The sequence below is a fragment of the Rhopilema esculentum genome, chromosome 3 (assembly GCF_057945365.1).
Source record: "Rhopilema esculentum isolate cy_ngs chromosome 3, ASM5794536v1, whole genome shotgun sequence".
Classification (NCBI taxonomy): Eukaryota; Metazoa; Cnidaria; class Scyphozoa; order Rhizostomeae; family Rhizostomatidae; genus Rhopilema; species Rhopilema esculentum.
The window spans coordinates 5,404,760-5,428,113 of NC_142817.1; the positions used below are offsets into that span (position 1 = coordinate 5,404,760).

The 23,354-nt window shown below is 34.4% G+C and overlaps 1 protein-coding gene across 1 annotated transcript in view; it reads left to right on the top strand.

Moving 5' to 3' along the window:
• LOC135695058 (cortactin-binding protein 2-like) overlaps positions 1–22,661 on the top strand; it is a 39,727-nt gene extending 17,066 nt beyond the window's left edge. The window contains exons 2-12 of the mRNA XM_089112271.1: positions 13,679–13,734; positions 14,202–14,360; positions 14,677–14,814; positions 15,919–15,998; positions 16,125–16,211; positions 17,633–17,732; positions 18,823–19,045; positions 19,923–20,054; positions 20,507–20,598; positions 21,238–21,289; positions 21,728–22,661. Of these exons, the coding sequence (XP_088968397.1) occupies positions 13,679–13,734; positions 14,202–14,360; positions 14,677–14,814; positions 15,919–15,998; positions 16,125–16,211; positions 17,633–17,732; positions 18,823–19,045; positions 19,923–20,054; positions 20,507–20,598; positions 21,238–21,289; positions 21,728–21,890 (1,282 nt within the window). The 3' untranslated portion in view covers positions 21,891–22,661. The remainder of the gene's footprint in view (positions 1–13,678; positions 13,735–14,201; positions 14,361–14,676; positions 14,815–15,918; positions 15,999–16,124; positions 16,212–17,632; positions 17,733–18,822; positions 19,046–19,922; positions 20,055–20,506; positions 20,599–21,237; positions 21,290–21,727) is intronic.
• The last annotated feature ends 693 nt before the right edge of the window (positions 22,662–23,354 follow it).

Here is a 23,354-nt window from a genome sequence, read left to right on the forward strand (position 1 = left end):
AATGGTGTTCAGAACGTATTTTGCGGCCTTTTAGGTTGTTTTGTGTAAAAAAATTTTTTTGAGAAATTTCAAGATTTTTTTGCAGGTCCGGGGTCATGAGTTTTTTCAAAAATCACCAACTCCTTATTTTCAAAAAATCAGCATAAATTTCATGGCAACAACCCAAATGGCGTTGAGAACGCATCTTGAGGGTTTTAAGGTTGTTTCAAGTAAAAAATTTTTTTGAAAAATTTCAAGATTTTTCAAATTTTTTGCAGGTCCGGGGTCATGAATCTTTTCAAAAATCACAAAGTCCTTATTTTCCTAAAATCAGCATAAATTTCACCGAAAAGACCCGAAATGGCGTTCAGAACGTATCTTGTGGCTTTTTAGGTTGTTTCGAGTAAAAAAATTTTTTTGAACAATTTCAAGATTTGTCAACCTTTTTGCAGGCCCGGGTCATGAATTTTTTCAAAAATCACTAAGCCCTTATTTTGTAAATATATGCATAATATTCGCTGAAACTACCCGAAATGGTGTTCCCAACATAAATTAAGGCTTTTGACGTTATTTCTAGAAATATTTTTTTTACAAAGTTCACATATTCTGAGATTTTTTCAAGTTTCAATGTGAAACATGCTATAAATACTCTTTCCTACCATTTTCAGATACCACTTGGAGGCTCAACCAAATGTCTAGAAATGATTTCAGAAAGGTAAAACTTTAAGCTTTATATTGTTTCTCGTAAAATTTTTTTTTGAAAAAATTGAAATATTTTTAACTTTTTGCAGGTGCGGGGGTCATGACTTTTTTCAAAAATCACAAAGTCCTTATTTTCAAAAAAGCAGCATAAATTTCACCAAAACGACCTGTAATGGCGTTCAGAACGTATATTGAGGCTTTTTAGGTTGTTTGGAGTAAAAAAAATTTTTTGAAAAATTTCAAGGTTTTTCAACTTTTTTGCAGGTCCGGGGTCATGAATTTTTTTAAAAATCACCAACCCTTTTTTTTCAAAAAATCAGCATAAATTTCACCAAAACAACCGAAATGGCGTTCAGAACGTATCTCGCGGCTTTTTAGGTTGTTACTAGTAAAAAAATTTTTTTGAAAAATTTCAAGTTTTTTCAACTTTTTTGCAGGTCCGGGGTCATGAATTTTTTCAAAAATCACCAACTCCTTATTTTCAAAAAATCAACATAAATTTAACCGAAACGACCCGAAATGGCGTTCAGAACGTATCTTGAGGCTTTTTAGGTTGTTTCGAGTAAAAAAATTTTTTTTAAAAGTTTCAAGATTTTTCAACTCTTTTGCAGGTCCGGGGTCATGATTTTTTTCAAAAATCACAAGGTCCTTATTTTCCTAAAATCAGCATAAATTTATCCGAAACGACCCGAAATGGCGTTCAGAACGTATCTTGAGGCTTTTTAGGTTGTTTCGAGTAAAAAAAATTTTTTGAAAGATTTCAAGTTTTTTCAACTTTTTTGCAGGTCCGGGGTCATGAATTTCTTCAAAAATCACCAACTCCTTATTTTCAAAAAATCAACATAAATTTAACCGAAACGACCCGAAATGGCGTTCAGAACGTATCTTGAGGCTTTTTAGGTTGTTTCGAGTAAAGAAATATTGTTTAAATGTTTCAAGATTTTTCAACTCTTTTGCAGGTCCGGGGTCATGAATTTTTTCAAAAATCACAAAGTCCTTATTTTCCTAAAATCAGCATCAACTTCACCGAAACGACTCGAAATGGTGTTCAGAACGTATCTTGCGGCGTTTTAGGTTGTTTCGAGTAAAAAAAAATTTTTGAAAAATTTCAAGATTTTTCAACTTTTTTGCAGGTCCGGGGTCATGAATTTTTTTCAAAAATCACCAAATCCTTATTTTCAAAAAAATCAACATAAATTTAACCGAAACGACCCGAAATGGCGTTCAGAACGTATTTTGAGGTTTTGAGGTTGTTTCGAGTAAAAAAATTTTTTTGCAAAATTTCAAGATTTTTCAACTTTTTTTGATGAATTTTTTCAAAAATCACCAACTCCTTATTTTCAAAAAATCAACATAAATTTAACCGAAACGACCCAAAATGGCGTTCAGAACGTATCTTGAGGCTTTTTAGGTTGTTTCGAGTACAAAAATTTTTTTAAAAGTTTCAAGATTTTTCAACTCTTTTGCAGGTCCGGGGTCATGAATTTTTTCAAAAATCACAAAGTCCTTATTTTCCTAAAATCAGCATCAACTTCACCGAAACGACCCGAAATGGTGTTCAGAACGTATTTTGCGGCTTTTTAGGTTGTTTTGAGGAAAAACATTTTTTGAAAAATTTCAAGATTTTTCAATTCTTTTGCAGGTCAGTGGTCATGAATTTTTTCAAAAATCACAAAGTCCTTATTTTCCTAAAATCAGCATAAATTTCACCGAAAAGACCCGAAATGGCGTTCAGAACGTATCTTGTGGCTTTTTAGGTTGTTTCGAGTAAAAAAATTTTTTTGAACAATTTCAAGATTTGTCAACCTTTTTGCAGGCCCGGGTCATGAATTTTTTCAAAAATCACTAAGCCCTTATTTTGTAAATATATGCATAATATTCGCTGAAACTACCCGAAATGGTGTTCCCAACATAAATTAAGGCTTTTGACGTTATTTCTAGAAATATTTTTTTTACAAAGTTCACATATTCTGAGATTTTTTCAAGTTTCAATGTGAAACATGCTATAAATACTCTTTCCTACCATTTTCAGATACCACTTGGAGGCTCAACCAAATGTCTAGAAATGATTTCAGAAAGGTAAAACTTTAAGCTTTATATTGTTTCTCGTAAAATTTTTTTTTGAAAAAATTGAAATATTTTTAACTTTTTGCAGGTGCGGGGGTCATGACTTTTTTCAAAAATCACAAAGTCCTTATTTTCAAAAAAGCAGCATAAATTTCACCAAAACGACCTGTAATGGCGTTCAGAACGTATATTGAGGCTTTTTAGGTTGTTTGGAGTAAAAAAAATTTTTTGAAAAATTTCAAGGTTTTTCAACTTTTTTGCAGGTCCGGGGTCATGAATTTTTTTAAAAATCACCAACCCTTTTTTTTCAAAAAATCAGCATAAATTTCACCAAAACAACCGAAATGGCGTTCAGAACGTATCTCGCGGCTTTTTAGGTTGTTACTAGTAAAAAAATTTTTTTGAAAAATTTAAAGATTTTTCAACTTTTTTGCAGGTCCGGGGTCATGAATTTTTTCAAAAATCACCAACTCCTTATTTTCAAAAAATCAGCATAAATTTCACCGAAACGACCCGAAATGGCGTTCAGAACGTATATTGAGGCTTTTTAGGTTGTTTCGAGTAAAAAAAATTTTTTGAAAAATTTCAAGTTTTTTCAACTTTTTTGCAGGTCCGGGGTCATGAATTTTTTCAAAAATCACCAACTCCTTATTTTCAAAAAATCAACATAAATTTAACCGAAACGACCCGAAATGGCGTTCAGAACGTATCTTGAGGCTTTTTAGGTTGTTTCAAGTAAAAAAATTTTTTTTAAAAGTTTCAAGATTTTTCAACTCTTTTGCAGGTCCGGGGTCATGAATTTTTTCAAAAATCACAAGGTCCTTATTTTCCTAAAATCAGCATAAATTTATCCGAAACGACCCGAAATGGCGTTCAGAACGTATCTTGAGGCTTTTTAGGTTGTTTCGAGTAAAAAAAATTTTTTGAAAGATTTCAAGTTTTTTCAACTTTTTTGCAGGTCCGGGGTCATGAATTTCTTCAAAAATCACCAACTCCTTATTTTCAAAAAATCAACATAAATTTAACCGAAACGACCCGAAATGGCGTTCAGAACGTATCTTGAGGCTTTTTAGGTTGTTTCGAGTAAAGAAATATTGTTTAAATGTTTCAAGATTTTTCAACTCTTTTGCAGGTCCGGGGTCATGAATTTTTTCAAAAATCACAAAGTCCTTATTTTCCTAAAATCAGCATCAACTTCACCGAAACGACTCGAAATGGTGTTCAGAACGTATCTTGCGGCGTTTTAGGTTGTTTCGAGTAAAAAAAAATTTTTGAAAAATTTCAAGATTTTTCAACTTTTTTGCAGGTCCGGGGTCATGAATTTTTTTCAAAAATCACCAAATCCTTATTTTCAAAAAAATCAACATAAATTTAACCGAAACGACCCGAAATGGCGTTCAGAACGTATTTTGAGGTTTTGAGGTTGTTTCGAGTAAAAAAATTTTTTTGCAAAATTTCAAGATTTTTCAACTTTTTTTGATGAATTTTTTCAAAAATCACCAACTCCTTATTTTCAAAAAATCAACATAAATTTAACCGAAACGACCCAAAATGGCGTTCAGAACGTATCTTGAGGCTTTTTAGGTTGTTTCGAGTACAAAAATTTTTTTAAAAGTTTCAAGATTTTTCAACTCTTTTGCAGGTCCGGGGTCATGAATTTTTTCAAAAATCACAAAGTCCTTATTTTCCTAAAATCAGCATCAACTTCACCGAAACGACCCGAAATGGTGTTCAGAACGTATTTTGCGGCTTTTTAGGTTGTTTTGAGGAAAAACATTTTTTGAAAAATTTCAAGATTTTTCAATTCTTTTGCAGGTCTGTGGTCATGAATTTTTTCAAAAATCACAAAGTCCTTATTTTGCTAAAATCAGCATCAACTTCACCAAAAAGACCCGAAATGGTGTTCAGAACGTATCTTACGGCTTTTTAGGTTGTTTCGAGTAAAAAAAATATTTTTGAAAATTTCCAGGTTTTTCAACTTTTTTGCAGGTCCGGGGTCATGAATTTTTTCAAAAATCACCAACTCCTTTTTTCAAAAAATCAGCATAAATTTCAGCGAAACGACCCGAAATGGCGTTCAGAACGTATCTTGCGGCTTTTTAGGTTGTTTCGAGTAAAAAAATTTTTTTAAAAAATTTCAGGATTTTTCAACCTTTTTTGCAGGTCCGGGGTCATGAATTTTTTCAAAAATCACGAAGTCCTTATTTTAAAAAAATCAGCATAAATTTCACCGAAACAACCCGAAATGGCGTTCAGAACGTATCTTGAGGCTTTTTAGGTTGTTTCGAGTAAAAAAAAAATTTTGGAAAATTTCAAGATTTTTCAACTTTTTTGCAGGTCCGGGGTCATGAAATTTTTCAAAAATCACCAACTCCTTATTTTCAAAAAATCAACATAAATTTAACCGAAACGACCCGAAATGGCGTTCAGAACGTATCTTGAGGCTTTTTAGGTTGTTTCGAGTACAAAATTTTTTTTAAAAGTTTCAAGATTTTTCAACTCTTTTGCAGGTCCGGGGTCATGAATTTTTTCAAAAATCACAAAGTCCTTATTTTCCTAAAATCAGCATCAACTTCACCGAAACGACCCGAAATGGTGTTCAGAACGTATTTTGCGGCTTTTTAGGTTGTTTTGAGGAAAAACATTTTTTGAAAAGTTTCAAGATTTTTCAACTCTTTTGCAGGTCCGGGGTCATGAATTTTTTCAAAAATCACAAAGTCCTTATTTTCCTAAAATCAGCATCAACTTCACCGAAACGACCCGAAATGGTGTTCAGAACGTATTTTGCGGCTTTTTAGGTTGTTTTGAGGAAAAACATTTTTTGAAAAATTTCAAGATTTTTCAACTCTTTTGCCGGTCTGTGGTCATGAATTTTTTCAAAAATCACAAAGTCCTTATTTTGCTAAAATCAGCATCAACTTCACCAAAAAGACCCGAAATGGTGTTCAGAACGTATCTTACGGCTTTTTAGGTTGTTTCGAGTAAAAAAAATATTTTTGAAAATTTCCAGGTTTTTCAACTTTTTTGCAGGTCCGGGGTCATGAAATTTTTCAAAAATCACCAACTCCTTATTTTCAAAAAATCAACATAAATTTAACCGAAACGACCCGAAATGGCGTTCAGAACGTATCTTGCGGCTTTTTAGGTTGTTTCGAGTAAAAGAAAATTTTTTGAAAAATTTCAAGATTTTTCAACTTTTTTGCAGGTCCAGGGTCATGAATTTTTTCAAAAATCACCAACCCTTTTTTTTCAAAAAATCAGCATAATTTTCACTGAAACAACCCGAAATGGCATTCAGAACGTATCTTGCGGCTTTTTAGGTTATTTTGAGTGAAAAAAAATTTTTGAAAAATTTCAAGTTTTTTCAACTTTTTTGCATGTCCGGGGTCATGAATTTTTTCAAAAATCACCAACCCTTTTTTTCAAAAAATCAGCATAATTTTCACTGAAACAACCCGAAATGGCATTCAGAATGTATCTTGAGGCATTTTAGGTTGTTTCGAGTAAAAAAAAATTTTTCAAAAATTTCAAGGTTTTTCAACTTTTTTGCAGGTCCGGGGTCATGAATTTTTTCAAAAATCACAAAGTCCTTATCTTCCTAAAATCAGCATAAATTTCACCGAAACGACCCGAAATGGCGTTCAGAACGTATCTTGCGGCTTTTTAGGTTGTTTCGAGTAAAAGAAAAATTTTTGAAAAATTTCAAGATTTTTCAACTTTTTTGCAGGTCCAGGGTCATGAATTTTTTCAAAAATCACCAACCCTTTTTTTTTAAAAAATCAGCATAATTTTCACTGAAACAACCCAAAATGGCATTCAGAACGTATCTTGCGGCTTTTTAGGTTATTTTGAGTAAAAAAAAATTTTTGAAAAATTTCAAGATTTTTCAACTTTTTTGCAGGTCCGGGGTCATGAATTTTTTTAAAAATCACCAACTCCTTATCTTCCTAAAATCAGCATAAATTTCACCGAAACAACCCGAAATGGCATTCAGAATGTATCTTGCGGCTTTTTAGGTTGTTTTGAGTAAAAAAAATTTTTTTGAAAAATTTCAAGATTTTTAAATTTTTTGCAGGTCCGGGGTCATGAATTTTTTCAAAAATCACCAACTCCTTATTTTCAAAAAATCAGCATAAATTTCACCAAAACGACCCGAAATGGCGTTCAGAACGTATCTTGAGGCTTTTTAGGTTGTTTCGAGTAAGAAAAGATTTTTGAAAAATTTCAAGGTTTTTCAACTTTTCTGCAGGTCCGGGGTCATCAATTTTTTCAATAATCACCAACTCCTTATTTTCACAAGATCAGCATAAATTTCACCGAAACGACCCGAAATGGCGCTCAGAACGTATCTTGAGGCATTTTAGGTTGTTTGGAGTAAAAAAAATTTTTCAAAAATTTCAAGGTTTTTCAACTTTTTTGCAGGTCCGGGGTCATGAATTTTTTCAAAAAATCACAAAGTCCTTATTTTCCTAAAATCATCATAAATTTCACCGAAAAGACCCGAAATGGCGTTCAGAACGTATCTTGAGGCATTTTAGGTTGTTTCGAGTAAGAAAAGATTTTTGAAAAATTTCAAGATTTTTCAACTTTTTTGCAGGTCGGGGGTCATCAATTTTTTCAATAATCACCAACTCCTTTTTTTCAAAAGATCAGCATAAATTTCACGGAAACGACCTGAAATGGCGTTCAGAACGTATCTTGCGGCTTTTTAAGTTGTTTTGAGTAAAAAAATTTTTTTTGAAAAATTTCAGGATTTTTCAACTTTTTTGCAGGTCCGGGGTCATGAATTTTGTCAAAAATCACCAACTCCTTATTTTAAAAAATCAGCATAAATTTCACCGAAACGACCCGAAATGGCGTTCAGAACGTATCTTGAGGCATTTTAGGATGTTTCGATTAAAAAAAAATTTTTCAAAAATTTCAGGATTTTTCAACTTTTTTACAAGTCCGGGGTCATGAATTTTTTTAAAAATCACCAACTCCTTATTTTAAAAAATCAGCATAAATTTCACCGAAACGACCCGAAATGGCGTTCAGAACGTATCTTGAGGCATTTTAGGTTGTTTCGAGTAAAAAAAAATTTTTGAAAAATTTCAAGGTTTTTCAAATTTTTTGCAAGTCCGGGGCATGAATTTTTTCAAAAATCACAAAGTTCTTATTTTCAAAAAATCAGGATAAATTTCACCGAAACGACCCGAAATGGCGTTCAGAACGTATCTTGAGGCATTTTAGGTTGTTTCGAGTAAGAAAAGATTTTTGAAAAATTTCAAGATTTTTCAACTTTTTTGCAGGTCGGGGGTCATCAATTTTTTCAATAATCACCAACTCCTTTTTTTCAAAAGATCAGCATAAATTTCACGGAAACGACCTGAAATGGCGTTCAGAACGTATCTTGCGGCTTTTTAAGTTGTTTTGAGTAAAAAAATTTTTTTTGAAAAATTTCAAGATTTTTCAACCTTTTTGCAGGTCCGGGGTCATGAATTTTTTTAAAAATCACCAACTCCTTATCTTCCTAAAATCAGCATAAATTTCACCGAAACAACCCGAAATGGCATTCAGAATGTATCTTGCGGCTTTTTAGGTTGTTTTGAGTAAAAAAAATTTTTTTGAAAAATTTCAAGATTTTTAAATTTTTTGCAGGTCCGGGGTCATGAATTTTTTCAAAAATCACCAACTCCTTATTTTCAAAAAATCAGCATAAATTTCACCAAAACGACCCGAAATGGCGTTCAGAACGTATCTTGAGGCTTTTTAGGTTGTTTCGAGTAAGAAAAGATTTTTGAAAAATTTCAAGGTTTTTCAACTTTTCTGCAGGTCCGGGGTCATCAATTTTTTCAATAATCACCAACTCCTTATTTTCACAAGATCAGCATAAATTTCACCGAAACGACCCGAAATGGCGCTCAGAACGTATCTTGAGGCATTTTAGGTTGTTTGGAGTAAAAAAAATTTTTCAAAAATTTCAAGGTTTTTCAACTTTTTTGCAGGTCCGGGGTCATGAATTTTTTCAAAAAATCACAAAGTCCTTATTTTCCTAAAATCATCATAAATTTCACCGAAAAGACCCGAAATGGCGTTCAGAACGTATCTTGAGGCATTTTAGGTTGTTTCGAGTAAGAAAAGATTTTTGAAAAATTTCAAGATTTTTCAACTTTTTTGCAGGTCGGGGGTCATCAATTTTTTCAATAATCACCAACTCCTTTTTTTCAAAAGATCAGCATAAATTTCACGGAAACGACCTGAAATGGCGTTCAGAACGTATCTTGCGGCTTTTTAAGTTGTTTTGAGTAAAAAAATTTTTTTTGAAAAATTTCAGGATTTTTCAACTTTTTTGCAGGTCCGGGGTCATGAATTTTGTCAAAAATCACCAACTCCTTATTTTAAAAAATCAGCATAAATTTCACCGAAACGACCCGAAATGGCGTTCAGAACGTATCTTGAGGCATTTTAGGATGTTTCGATTAAAAAAAAATTTTTCAAAAATTTCAGGATTTTTCAACTTTTTTACAAGTCCGGGGTCATGAATTTTTTTAAAAATCACCAACTCCTTATTTTAAAAAATCAGCATAAATTTCACCGAAACGACCCGAAATGGCGTTCAGAACGTATCTTGAGGCATTTTAGGTTGTTTCGAGTAAAAAAAAATTTTTGAAAAATTTCAAGGTTTTTCAAATTTTTTGCAAGTCCGGGGCATGAATTTTTTCAAAAATCACAAAGTTCTTATTTTCAAAAAATCAGGATAAATTTCACCGAAACGACCCGAAATGGCGTTCAGAACGTATCTTGAGGCATTTTAGGTTGTTTCGAGTAAGAAAAGATTTTTGAAAAATTTCAAGATTTTTCAACTTTTTTGCAGGTCGGGGGTCATCAATTTTTTCAATAATCACCAACTCCTTTTTTTCAAAAGATCAGCATAAATTTCACGGAAACGACCTGAAATGGCGTTCAGAACGTATCTTGCGGCTTTTTAAGTTGTTTTGAGTAAAAAAATTTTTTTTGAAAAATTTCAGGATTTTTCAACTTTTTTGCAGGTCCGGGGTCATGAATTTTGTCAAAAATCACCAACTCCTTATTTTAAAAAATCAGCATAAATTTCACCGAAACGACCCGAAATGGCGTTCAGAACGTATCTTGAGGCATTTTAGGATGTTTCGATTAAAAAAAAATTTTTCAAAAATTTCAGGATTTTTCAACTTTTTTACAAGTCCGGGGTCATGAATTTTTTTAAAAATCACCAACTCCTTATTTTAAAAAATCAGCATAAATTTCACCGAAACGACCCGAAATGGCGTTCAGAACGTATCTTGAGGCATTTTAGGTTGTTTCGAGTAAAAAAAAATTTTTGAAAAATTTCAAGGTTTTTCAAATTTTTTGCAAGTCCGGGGCATGAATTTTTTCAAAAATCACAAAGTTCTTATTTTCAAAAAATCAGGATAAATTTCACCGAAACGACCCGAAATGGCGTTCAGAACGTATCTTGAGGCTTTTTAGGTTGTTTCGAGTAAAAAAAAATTTTTGAAAAATTTCAAGGTTTTTCAACTTTTTTGCAGGTCCGGGGTCATGAATTTTTTCAAAAATCACAAAGTCTTTATTTTCCTAAAATCAGCATAAATTTCACCGAAACGACCCGAAATGGCGTTCAGAACGTATCTTGCGGCTTTTTAGGTTGTTTCGAGTAAAAGAAATTTTTTTGAAAATTTTCAAGGTTTTTCAACTTTTTTGCAGGTCCGGGGTCATGAATTTTTTCAAAAATCACCAACCCTTTTTTCAAAAAATCAGCATAATTTTCACTGAAACAACCCGAAATGGCATTCAGAACGTATCTTGCGGCTTTTTAGGTTGTTTTGAGTAAAAAAAAATTTTTGAAAAATTTCAAGATTTTTCAAACTTTTTTGCAGGTCCGGGGTCATGAATTTTTTTCAAAAATCACCAACCCTTTTTTTTCAAAAAATCAGCATAATTTTCACTGAAACAACCCGAAATGGCATTCAGAACGTATCTTGCGGCTTTTTAGGTTGTTTTGAGTAAAAAAAAATTTTTGAAAAATTTCAAGGTTTTTCAACTTTTTTGCAGGTCCGGGGTCATGAATTTTTTCAAAAATCACAAAGTCTTTATTTTCCTAAAATCAGCATAAATTTCACCGAAACGACCCGAAATGGCGTTCAGAACGTATCTTGCGGCTTTTTAGGTTGTTACGAGTAAAAGAAAATTTTTTGAAAAATTTCAAGATTTTTCAACTTTTTTGCAGGTGCGGGGTCATGAATTTTTTCAAAAATCACCAACCCTTTTTTCAAAAAATCAGCATAATTTTCACTGAAACAACCCGAAATGGCATTCAGAACGTATCTTGCGGCTTTTTAGGTTGTTTTGAGTAAAAAAAATTTTTTGAAAAATTTCAAGATTTTTCAACCTTTTTGCAGGTCCGGGGTCATGAATTTTTTCAAAAATCACCAACTCCTTATTTTCAAAAAATCAGCATAGATTTCACCGAAACAACCCGAAATTGCATTCAGAACGTATTTTGAGGCTTTTTAGATTGTTTCGAGTAAAAGAAATTTTTTTGAAAATTTTCAAGGTTTTTCAACTTTTTTGCAGGTCCGGGGTCATGAATTTTTTCAAAAATCACCAACTCCTTATTTTAAAAAATCAGCATAAATTTCACCGAAACGACCCGAAATGGCGTTCAGAACGTATCTTGAGGCATTTTAGGTTGTTTCGAGTAAAAAAAAATTTTTGAAAAATTTCAAGGTTTTTCAACTTTTTTGCAGGTCCGGGGTCATGAATTTTTTCAAAAATCACAAAGTCCTTATTTTCAAAAAATCAGGATAAATTTCACCGAAACGACCCGAAATGGCGTTCAGAACGTATCTTGAGGCTTTTTAGGTTGTTTCGAGTAAAAAAAAATTTTTTTAAAAATTTCAAGATTTTTCAACTTTTTTGCAGGTCCGGGGTCATGATTTTTTTCAAAAATCACCAACTCCTCATTTTAAAAAATCAGCATAATTTTAACTGAAACAACCCGAAATGGCATTCAGAACGTATCTTGCGGCTTTTTAGGTTGTTTTGAGTGAAAAAAAATTTTTGAAAAATTTCAAGATTTTTCAACTTTTTTGCAGGTCCGGGGTCATGAATTTTTTCAAAAATCACCAACCCTTTTTTTTCAAAAAATCAGCATAGATTTCACCGAAACAACCCGAAATTGCATTCAGAACGTTATTTGAGGCTTTTTAGATTGTTTCGAGTAAAAGAAATTTTTTCAAAATTTTCAAGGTTTTTCAACTTTTTTGCAGGTCCGGGGTCATGAATTTTTTCAAAAATCACCAACTACTTATTTTAAAAAATCAGCATAAATTTCACCGAAACGACCCGAAATGGCGTTCAGAACGTATCTTGAGGCATTTTAGGTTGTTTCGAGTAAAAAAAAATTTTTGAAAAATTTCAAGGTTTTTCAACTTTTTTGCAGGTCCGGGGTCATGAATTTTTTCAAAAATCACAAAGTCCTTATTTTGAAAAAATCAGGATAAATTTCACCGAAACGACCCGAAATGGCGTTCAGAACGTATCTTGAGGCTTTTTAGGTTGTTTCGAGTAAAAAGAAATTTTTTTAAAAATTTCAAGATTTTTCAACTTTTTTGCAGGTCCGGGGTCATGATTTTTTCAAAAATCACCAACTCCTTATTTTAAAAAATCAGCATAAATTTCACCGAAACGACCCGAAATGGCGTTCAGAACGTATCTTGAGAAATTAGACATTAGTAGAAATTAGAAATTAGTATAAGTATAAATTAGACATTAACAAACTTTGTTATTGGTTGTTCCCATATTGGTATATTTAAAAGTGCACTCCCGCCCCTTAAGATGACAGGATTATTTGTCCTAAAGTGAAACTAAACATGCACACCTGACCTATTCATATTACGAATGCTTATCTTATGGTAGTGGCCAAAGTTTCAACAAAACAAGGTACACGACAAAACATGACTCTTCTCTACATAAAGGGTAGGGAACCTCCAATGCCCTTAACACCCTTCTGCTCCTAGTATCAGCGACTATCAGCAGGAAGGTGTCTGTTCTGATATAACCTTTCCGATGATAATTGCAAAGGCAAACATCGTTGTTTTGTGGGTGGGTGGAGAAACCATACATGGTATATAACTTAGTTTTATTTTCCTAGTATTTATAAAGAAAATTTTGTTTTGTTTATTTAGAAACAAGAGGATGTTTAGCTCAAATGTTATGGTGATAGAATTGAAACTATTGCTCTTGTTAGCATCTGCTGTCATATGTCAGTCTGTTTTTTAAGTCTTAACCTTCTAGTCTTAGGTCCTGAAGGCACTTTGTCGCGTAACTGGGTGACGAGTATGCTTTGAGATTGTGATAAGTGTAGGCCAGGTTTCCATCAGAAACATTTGCTATACAGTAATCTCTACTGTCTTTGTATACATTTTGTTTGAATGATGCACACTGTGGACAAAGGAGATTTTCTAATTCATTATTTCATATATATATATAATTAATTGTTAACAAATGATGCGAGTAAAATGTTTTTTTAAATTTTGGTGATAAAATTCTATGGTTGTATGTACATAGCCTTAACAGCAACTGCGCGCGATAGGCACTGAATCAGAATTTACTTATCTTTCTCCTTGCCGGTCGGTTCATTACGACACTCAAACAAAAACAATTACTAATGACCTCATAAAATGTCGAAAATGTCAAATTTACAGAGACATCTAATGTTTTCAGAGACTTTTCAAGAACGCTTTTTACGCGGTACCTGGCCACTAGTGTAAATTTCTGCGACATCAAATCTATATGTTGCCTTTAGCATACATCGGTAAACAAAACTTCTTTAATTATTTGCAAGAATCTGAACTGAAGTATTGTTTCCACTTTTCTATAAACTTTGACTTGATGCTTTTAATTCTAGATTCCTGCACCCTACTCATTGCAGTTGCCCAGGTTATGGCTGGGGCTTTTCTGATGGTATGCTAGTGACCTTTGAAAGTACTTTAAACATTTGTGAGAGCCTGTTATAGGTGCAGGAATAAATTCTTTTGCTAGATAGCTGCATATCCTAAGCAATAGTTGGCTGGCTTTGAATAACACTTGTTATGCAAAGGATCCTTTATGATTTTTTAAATTATTTTGGAAATTAACGTCCACAAGCCTGAATGCAAAATAAAACATTTTTCTTTATTTGCTTTAGTTTGTCATGTAGTGCCTGTGTAATACTGTCAAGGGAAATCTTCAAGCGATTTTATTAAAATTCTTGCTTGATTTTTTGGACAATGTCAGATTTGTCTTTGTTATGCTTCATGTTTTTCAAGTGGGACGCTTGAATTGATTTCTTTGTTTGCTTTTACTAGCTAGAGATGGTTAAACTTCTCTAACTTCGCTGCATGTCTTATCTGTCAAGTTGGTAATATTTTTTTCTGTATTTTGTATTTTAGCAGATGGTTTGGTGATGTCTGATAGTTTTCTAGACTTCATTGGTGAATTGCGGCTACAAAACGAAAGTGAATGGATCTCCGTTACAGAGGCCGTGAAAAAATTTTTCTTGGATAAGGTTCCTTGGAGAGCGTCTAGAGGTCTGAGCACGAGTAATGCTGGTACGTCACTTCCGAATTGATTTTCTTTGCAAATGGGCTCACATGTGATAGTTCGACTTTTTTGTCAAATCCACAGTGCTGTTAAGTAAAAATACAGCACTTGGTGTTGTGATGCTTATCAAAGCTCAGATAGCTCCACGATCGTGACAATTTTATTCTCGGTAGATTATGACAATATCAACGATTATGCCAAATTAATTATGCCGTAATTTCAGGCCCTAAACGTTTGCAGTTGTATAAACATTAGCGTTTCCCTTGAAATTTGCGATGTGTTTTGCCAGTTTCTTAGCCTTTCTTCGTTTTACACTGTTTACAGCGATTTTCCAGTCAAGCGTCAGTCGATTTGAGCTAGGATCTGTTGCCTGGACGCCTACAGGGTTTCCTGCAGGTATCACGCCTTGGACAGCAGCATGGCAAGATAGATCAAAACCTTACCTGACTATTCGTCTCAAAGGTACTGTTGCAACATGTTAACCTCTTTTCCCCTCCAAGAGTCTCAACTCGCTTTAGAAAACGTTCACGAGTTTCGGTCCTTGTAGGGAGCCTCCATCTGTCAAATCAAATCAAAAAATTCATTGGCTGAAATCATGGAATTAGTTCCAGAAGTTCTTCCTAATTCTTATTGAAAGTGAAGAAATCCCCCAGATTAGTTCTTGTCCATCGCCAGTTTTTACTGACGTCAACCACAAATTGATATGGTACTGATTTTATTAGAAGAAAAATCCCAGTGTTAGAGTGACTACGTAATTACATCAAATGAGTATGCAATTGGAATGCCACAAAAAGTTCAACTTACGTTTCCTTACATTTTCAAATTCATTACCTTTTTTGATACGGTGTCACCAACATTCAGAAAGGACAGTTAAAAGAAATATGCTAAAAACTCCGGCTAGTTAGATCTTTATCATTGGAAATGTTAATGCATGATTAGGAAGATATTAAAAAAGTTTCGAACTTGCTTTTCAGGACAACTCTAATTTTTTAGTTTCCGTCTCCTATTTTAAAAATTCAACTACATACAATTTATCAGTTACATTAATACAATACTACACACAATACAAATTAAACACAAATCTAAAAACAACAGAGAAATAATAGCCTACATACCAAATTGTATGAAGGGGAATTCCTTAAGGAGGGACTCTCTGAGTAGTTGGGCTAATCGAGGAGAGAGCACCACTTGTTTTAAGATTGAATATGAGTTATCCCTAAACATATTTTAACTTATTTTGAGAGCTTGGTCAATCTATCCTCTTTCCTTTCTTTTTAGATTAAAGATGCACCTAAATTTCTGCTTTTAAGTTATTGTCAAACATAAAAGGATTTTTTATTAATGCACGTTGTAGTTGATAACTGCACGAAAAATGCTCTCTTTTGGTTTTCTTTATTTGATAAAGTTCATATATATTCTTAACAATATTCTCAATAATTGTTTATCTCTGATTAGAGGTGTCTAGTTTGATTTTCGTAACGACAAATTGATTAATCGTTTGCAATTTTCATTGTCCTAAAGCTTTTGTCCTAACGGTGACAACAATTTTTAATCATTGCTTTTCAGATGAAACAACTTCAACATTTGATTCAGTGGCATACTCTACGTCTTTAGAAAATACGTCTTTACAAGAATATTGCAGATTGGTGAGCTATTCTTATAGCTTGAATTTTTGTTATAGCTTGAAGTTTTTAACTTATTTGAAAATACACCCACTGTTGATGACAGTAATGATTTTATTTCCACATAACATATATGATTACCATTTTCAGATTAAGCGGTACAGAAATGTGCTGTTCATGACTGACAACACAATAGAGGCTAAGCATTTCATTTCCTGCTTCTCCCATTGGCTCAAGGTATGTTGTCTACAGTATCCTCCGTATGATGTCGACCGGTAAGACAGCAGTTAATGTATGTTGCTTAGAAAGTCGTTTTCCCTGGACGGGGGGGGGGGCTACATTAACTTTACTTTCAATGATGTAGAAGATCTTCTAAGTGCATATTATTCTTTGGGTTGTCTCAATATAACAAGTTGCATTAATTTGATTAATGATGAATTTTCTACTTTTCATGTCTGTTGTTTGTTCCCCTAGATAGAATAAACAATTATTTTGTTTGGATATTTTCCATATGAAAACTTGCTTAAAAATAAGCTCTAGGTGATAGAAAATTTGTTTTCATCAAATTCAACAAACGTAATGAAGTTTTGTTTCTTATTCATTTCCCAAATCTGAAATTTTCAGCGTAAGTAATATTACGTAGTATCATATTACATTACGATTCCTTTTGCGCAGTAAGATGTGTATATTTTTTTATAATTGACTCTTGGATTATAAGAACACCTTGCTCAGTAAACCTAATCTCCGTGATAAATTCCTTGCCATTAAGTGGCAGCGTCTTCACAAATACTATAGTGTCTCTATTAGACGGGCCCCCCGTGTATTAATTTCAGAAGAATTTGCCCTTATGTTTGTCTATCTTTATCTCTAACCATTTATCCATTATGAAGTAACCAGTGTCACCATCCTAATAATTCCACTGCCTTTTAATGAAAGATTTACCAACATCCACTCCTTCTATTAGCTCCCCTTTGCTATTGAAGTTTATTGGCATTTTGTTGAAAATTGGCCAACCTGAACACCCCCTTCTATTAACAACCCCTTTCTATTGAAAACTGGCCGACATGAGCACCCCTTTCTATTAGCATCTTTCTTCTATTGAAAATTGGCCAACCTGAACACCCCCTTCTATTAGCAACCCCCTTATATTGAAAACTGGTTGACATGAACACCCTCTTCTATTAGCACCCCCTTTCTATTGAAAGTTGGCCGGAATGAACACCTCCTTTTATTAGCAACCCCCTTCTACTGAGAACTGGCCGACATGAACACCCCTTTCTATTAGCACCCCCCTCCTATTGAAAACTGGTCGACATGAACACCCCCCTTCTAATACCTCCCCCCTTCTATTAGAGCAAAGTTCGCTTTCTCATCTAAATGGAAACGAAACAAATGTTTTCCGTTTTCACGTAAGCGTCTATGTGGAAGGGGTTTTAAAGCGTTTGTTACAGGATCGAGTCATTTGAGGTTTTCTCAGAATTCGATAAGAACTCTGCACGAAAGGGCATGTTCACTAATTTAATTAATTTATAATGAGCTATATGCTTGATTATATGCGCACAATTAGCTGAGAATCCCATTTTATTATGAGCTGTATTTTTATACGTATATCCAGTATTGCATTTAACTTGCAAGGATGAAATTTATTTTTCAATCAGACCATGGACGAAATTAGAGGCAAGACAAGTTTTATTGCAAGCGTTGAAGAGAATGAGATTTGCACTGCTCAGGAACTTGTGAAACTGTTACGAGAATATGGTTGGTATCTCCGTAAATTTGTGTTTTATTATGCACCCCTTATATGTCACATTGATAGGTTTTTACTAGAACTAAATATAGTTTCATTCAATCCAATGCGTTTCCCATGCCTGATTTTTGCCATACTTTCCGGGCTACTGCGCGAAGTCCAAAATGACCTTGGAAAATTCCATGTGAGAGTTGTTTATATGCGCTAGGGTTTTTGAAAAGGAAAGGTAATAATTTATTTCTGAATGCAGATTTGTATCACGTAGACATGCACAGTAGTTGATTGGAAGCACTTGATTTGGCTAAGCGTTTTTGGAGCACATTTATTTGAGTTATTCTTGTTCGCATGTATAAATTCAAACAGCAGTGAAAGAGTGTATTTTTTACGAACAATTCGACCATTTCTCAACAAATGCTATTTCCCGATAATCAATGAAAGGACGTACTAGAAATCATATTTACTTTCATAGATTATATTAAAAATATAGAAATTTTTTCGCAAAAATACAACCCATGTTATGTTTCTGTTATCTGTTAAATATGTACCCTAGCGTATCTTGATTCTTTAATGATTTCACCACGTTTCATATGTTATGCTGATTCATGCTTATTGCTACATAAGTCGTCATACAAAGTCACATACCATATGTAGACGCACATTTTAACTGTCCTCTAGTTCTCAAACATAACGGGTATGGCTGTTTAATGATCCTGGATCAATCGATGTGCTTTGAAACATCTCAAATTGTTTTACAAGGAAAGGCATTCGAATTAATTGATATGTTAGGTTGGATTAAATTTGGCTATCTTGCCAGTGATAGGAATTGTAGCTCTCCTGGTAGACATTGACAATCTTACTTTTTGCGTTTTTGGGAAAAAAAATTATGATAAATTAACAAAAATACCCCCATTTTGGCCCATTACATTTTAGTGAAATGCTTAAAAAAATGCTTGAAAATTACGCTATTGTTCCTTTTGCCACATACGGTGCTTGGAAAAAGTTTCTCCATAGCACCCCATTTCCACCTTCAAACGGTGTTGTATTGTGTGATCAATGAGCATAGGCGAGTCCATTGCAATGCAGTTTGTTGTCCCTTTTTAGGAGCTTTGGTTGAGGTGAATCGTGAGAGACCGAAGTGCTCAACAATTATTCTGATCGACGTTGATTTCATCCTTAATCGAAAATTATCTTCGGATGTCTTTGTTTGGCTTGGAAAACGTGGAACAGAAGAACCCTTCTATCTAAGCAATGGCATTGGAGTGAACAGTCAGCTTTACTATTTGCAAAATGACGTCATCGTACTTGCATATGCAACAAAGACAAGGTAAATAACCCTTACAGTATAAAACAACAGTATGTTAGGTTTCCGCTTTTCCTTGCTATTTGGAGAGTCAAGGTGGTATTAATTGTTGGATATATCATTTATTTTTTGTCATTAACTGTCTTGCTTAAAGTAAAGGCGATTCCTGTATGCGAGCCGTGCCCATGAGCCAAAGCATGGAGACAAAGGATGGCCAGTTTCTTCAATCCAGACTTCCTGTTCTCGATTTCTTTAGCTTCTTCGTCGTTGTTAGTCCTTTCCTAAATAAAGGATAGAGCCCAACCTTCAGCCTTCCGAATTGCTTTACCGTGTGTCGATAGCCTAAGCTACTAAGCCACATATATTTTGAAGACGGTACAGCTGATGATATTTACAGCTGCTAACAAACCTTTAAGGCTGATAGAGCGCTATCCACGAGAGCTAGAAAGAAGACATAAGTTCCATGATACAAAAATTCGCTTTATTAAATCGTACTTCTATCCAACCTTTAGCACCATGTTCCCTGTCAGAGTTTGAAATAACATATCATTTTGAGTAATCCTGCTCATGCGACTAAGAGATGTGGGATCGACAGAATTCAGAATTGTTGATCGGAATTCAATTTCTTCAGATCTAGTTTGCCAAAGCAAGGATATTTCAACCCTTTCATACTATGTATGAGGTTTTTCGTCTCAGTTCAAAAATGAACACTTTGATACACTCAGATTTTATGGGGACGTTGTGTGTATCAAAACTACTTGTAAAGCAACAATCTTTATATTATTCAGTATTGATTTTATTGTCAGTGTCTCTTGCCTATTTGCAGCCTTCTTTCCAGCCATTTGCAGCAAAGATTTTAAGACTCTATATTCACTTGTTTTAAGTGCTCGCTTTTTTCCAGCATGGACCGATTTGGGCAAGGAATTCATAGATTTTTCAAGTTAATTGATCTCCCACCAACCATGCCTGTTCTTCTGCAACGTTGGCTCCGACAAAAGGCAACACGAAATTCAGAAAGCCGATTAAACTTCAGGTAAATATCTCTGTAGTTTAGTTTTTACACTTACAGGAGTGTTATGGCAGCGAGATTTGTAATAGCCGGGTTATTGGCTCTTTCACTTCTACAAGCTGCTTTTTCCAATTTAGTTTTTAATTTTCTATGGGACTGCTTTTCATTGTGTGTGAACAGGTGCTTTCATAATTTCAATCTGGCAGAGTCTTCAGATTTTCAGTTTTCTTTTTTGTGCCATCTCCTGAGTGCCCTCTTCACCTGGCACATGACTAATGCGAAATGTAGCACAATTGTGAAATGTGAAATGTGAACAATTAGATTTATACCTTTAATGTCAATCTTAATTTAGATACCTTTCTTACAATCCAATCACACACCCATATGACGTTAATTGTCAAGTCACTTACAGTTTCAGAAACATTTTAAGTTCTTCCCAGTTCACAATCTCTGAATATTGCTTGATCCATTTTTAGGGAAATTGATAACTGGAGCTCCTGGATAAGCGATGTTTACAGAAGATCTAGAATCGATCTTGAAAAGCTAGACATTAAATTGGATATGCCAGGTTTGTCGTTATTGTCAATCATGTTCATTTTGTTTTCAAAATTTGAAGTTCATTTTTTGTAGATGCCAAAGGTCGAACCATTCAATTTTGTTTCTTTATTTCGTAATTCGTTGTCACTTGTGTAAACGTTGTTTCATCGTATATCTGCTTAGGCTCAATGTCACCTGGTGCTGCCATAAAATGCTCAAACACTTGTTTTGATAATGTCACCAAAACCAAATAAAGTCACACTCAATTTTCTCAGTATCTTCAGTGCCACTTTGGTTTTTACTGAAACATATATCAAAATAGATTCAAAGCTAACTAGTTGTAGGTACCAAAGGGACGATTTCCAGCTTGCTTTAAGGAATTGAGAGTATGTAAGAATGTGCCTTCTGATCAGATCACTTAGTTTATAGTCTCTTTAAATTTTGCTAGTTGATTTTCAATTGTTCTGTAATTTGGATGCAAACATGAATCGATTCGAAAAAGCACTTTGTATTGTTACACACAAAGCCATCATTTTATGGACAGTCAAGCCAATCTGACTGCAATGTGTTTCATAAATTTCTGTTAGTTCGTTGGTCGTTTGTGTCAAGACATGATCTAAGCACGATTAACAAACCTGCATATTACTCACTGTCATTGTTTTCTTCGCAGATCTTGGGCTGTTTCTGTCTGCTCCTTTCAGTGATTCAGCCGGCCTTAAAAGGTAATGATTTCATGTTTCATGTCACATAATTTCGTAATATAATACGTTGATTATATTGATGTGGATGAAATGAAGACTTAAGACAACACTCAAAATCTTTCTGGAGTTGTTGGTTCCCTTTCGAAGAAGGCGGCTTAGTCGCGTGCTTTCTGTAGAAATGTGCTGGGAAATCGCTTTATCGTGACGAAATTTACATACATACTGTACAGAAAGCAAAAAGGTGTCATCATAAGTGCCTAGGCCTAAGCAAAAGTTCCTATGGTCCATAGGCTCTATGTTTCGTGCGCCTTAGATAATACTGCGCCTCTGCTTGTCCTTGTGTCTAATACGGCCTTAATGTCATATTTGGTAAGTTGCATCCCGTCTTCTTTCTCCCCTTCCTCGTTTGGAAATAGAAACCCTGCACTATTATGACATAAGGTATCCTTTTCTTTGCAGGTGGGCTGAACACCTTTGGTTGCATCACTTTCTGCCACAAGTCGAGAGTTCTGTGGAGGAGCAGGTTGCCGAGGCAACCAATACTCAGCAGGACTTATTGATCCAAGTCGCTCTGAACGCATTCTTAGAAGGAGCTTTTTGCCGGGCTGCCCATGCAAATTAGATATCGGTTAAGTTAGGACTAAATTTTTAGATATTTTAATCGACTCTACTAGACCTAATGCTTTCTGACCAGGAGGAATGTACTCATATTCCAGAGATTTTGTCGGTGGTCGAAACAGGGAGATTTGAAGAATTTTCGTAGATGCTTTCATCAATAGGAGGGACTTGAAAATTTTATAGAAGAAGTGACCTGTCGTTCTCTGATTTCCCTGGTGCAAATCAAGTCCTGTTTCGGATGCCAACACTCTTGTTGTTCATGTGTGTAACACCTTCTGCAATTAGATATTACTTTCACAAAGTTTTTAAAGAGGTCGGAAGTTTGTCATAATGTGCAGGCCTAAGAGGGGACGTATTTTCGTCAAAATTTTCGTCGCAGAGGCACCATCTTTTACCTTGTTACCTAGCAGTCCAGCCATATGATACTCTGGGTACCAGATCCTCAATAAACCGGGTATAAAGTATTGTAGACCGCTGCGGTGGCAAAGAAGGAAGCTCAAATGATTATTTCTGGAACTAATTTCGAACTACAGTATTCTCTCCAATTAACGGACACTCTAAAAGGCGGACGCCTCTGATTAGCGGACAAATTTTTACTTCCTGATCGTTTTCTGGTCAAAGTTTTCTGGTCAGAAAATAATTTCAACCATTTTGACACTTGACAATCTAGTTGGCTTTTTACAGTTTCGAGCTTCTTTACAGCCCATCTTTACTAATATTTTTGTCCATGAAAGTGTTGCGTTACGCGCAATTTGGTTATTTTTTCTCTTTTAGTGTCTAAGTTTAACCCGATAGCCAACTACCCAGACTACACCCAGAGGTGGCGCCAGAAATCTTCTGACAGAGGGCTTGGAGCTTCCGACAGGGGGGCTAAAATGACAAAAGTATGCAGTTTTTTGTCTAAAGTCTTAAGAATGCCGTACGTTGTTTTGTCAAATTTGCTCCGATAGTAACCTAAAATTTCCCCCGATGGAGGGGGGGGCTAAGTGCTTCCGACGAAGGGGCTGTAGCCCCCTAGCCCTTCCCTGGCGCCACCACTGATTACACCTGTTAAATACAAAACTAGGGTCTATTTTGAACTTCGGAACTTGCATTGCAAAACTTTCCAAAAGGCGGACACTTTCAATTAGCGGACACCTTGCTCTGGCCCCGACGGTGTCCGCTAATTGGAGAGAATACTGTATATTTCTCAGACGAAATAATGGAGACTCTGTCGCCCAGAGTAGCCATATGACTGTCTACTAACAAAAATCTCTTCATATCCCCTCCAACCCTTCTTAAGATTTTTTGAATTACTTATCTTCAGTTTCATTTTAAGCACTTGTTATAAACTGCCGACTGAATCAAATAAAGATATATCTTACTGTTCTTAAATACATATTCACTTTTTCTAAAACGAAATGTTTAGTCTAAGTTACGTTGCAATTAGTTCTTGCAGTTAACAGCGTCAAAAGATGTGTAAATGAAG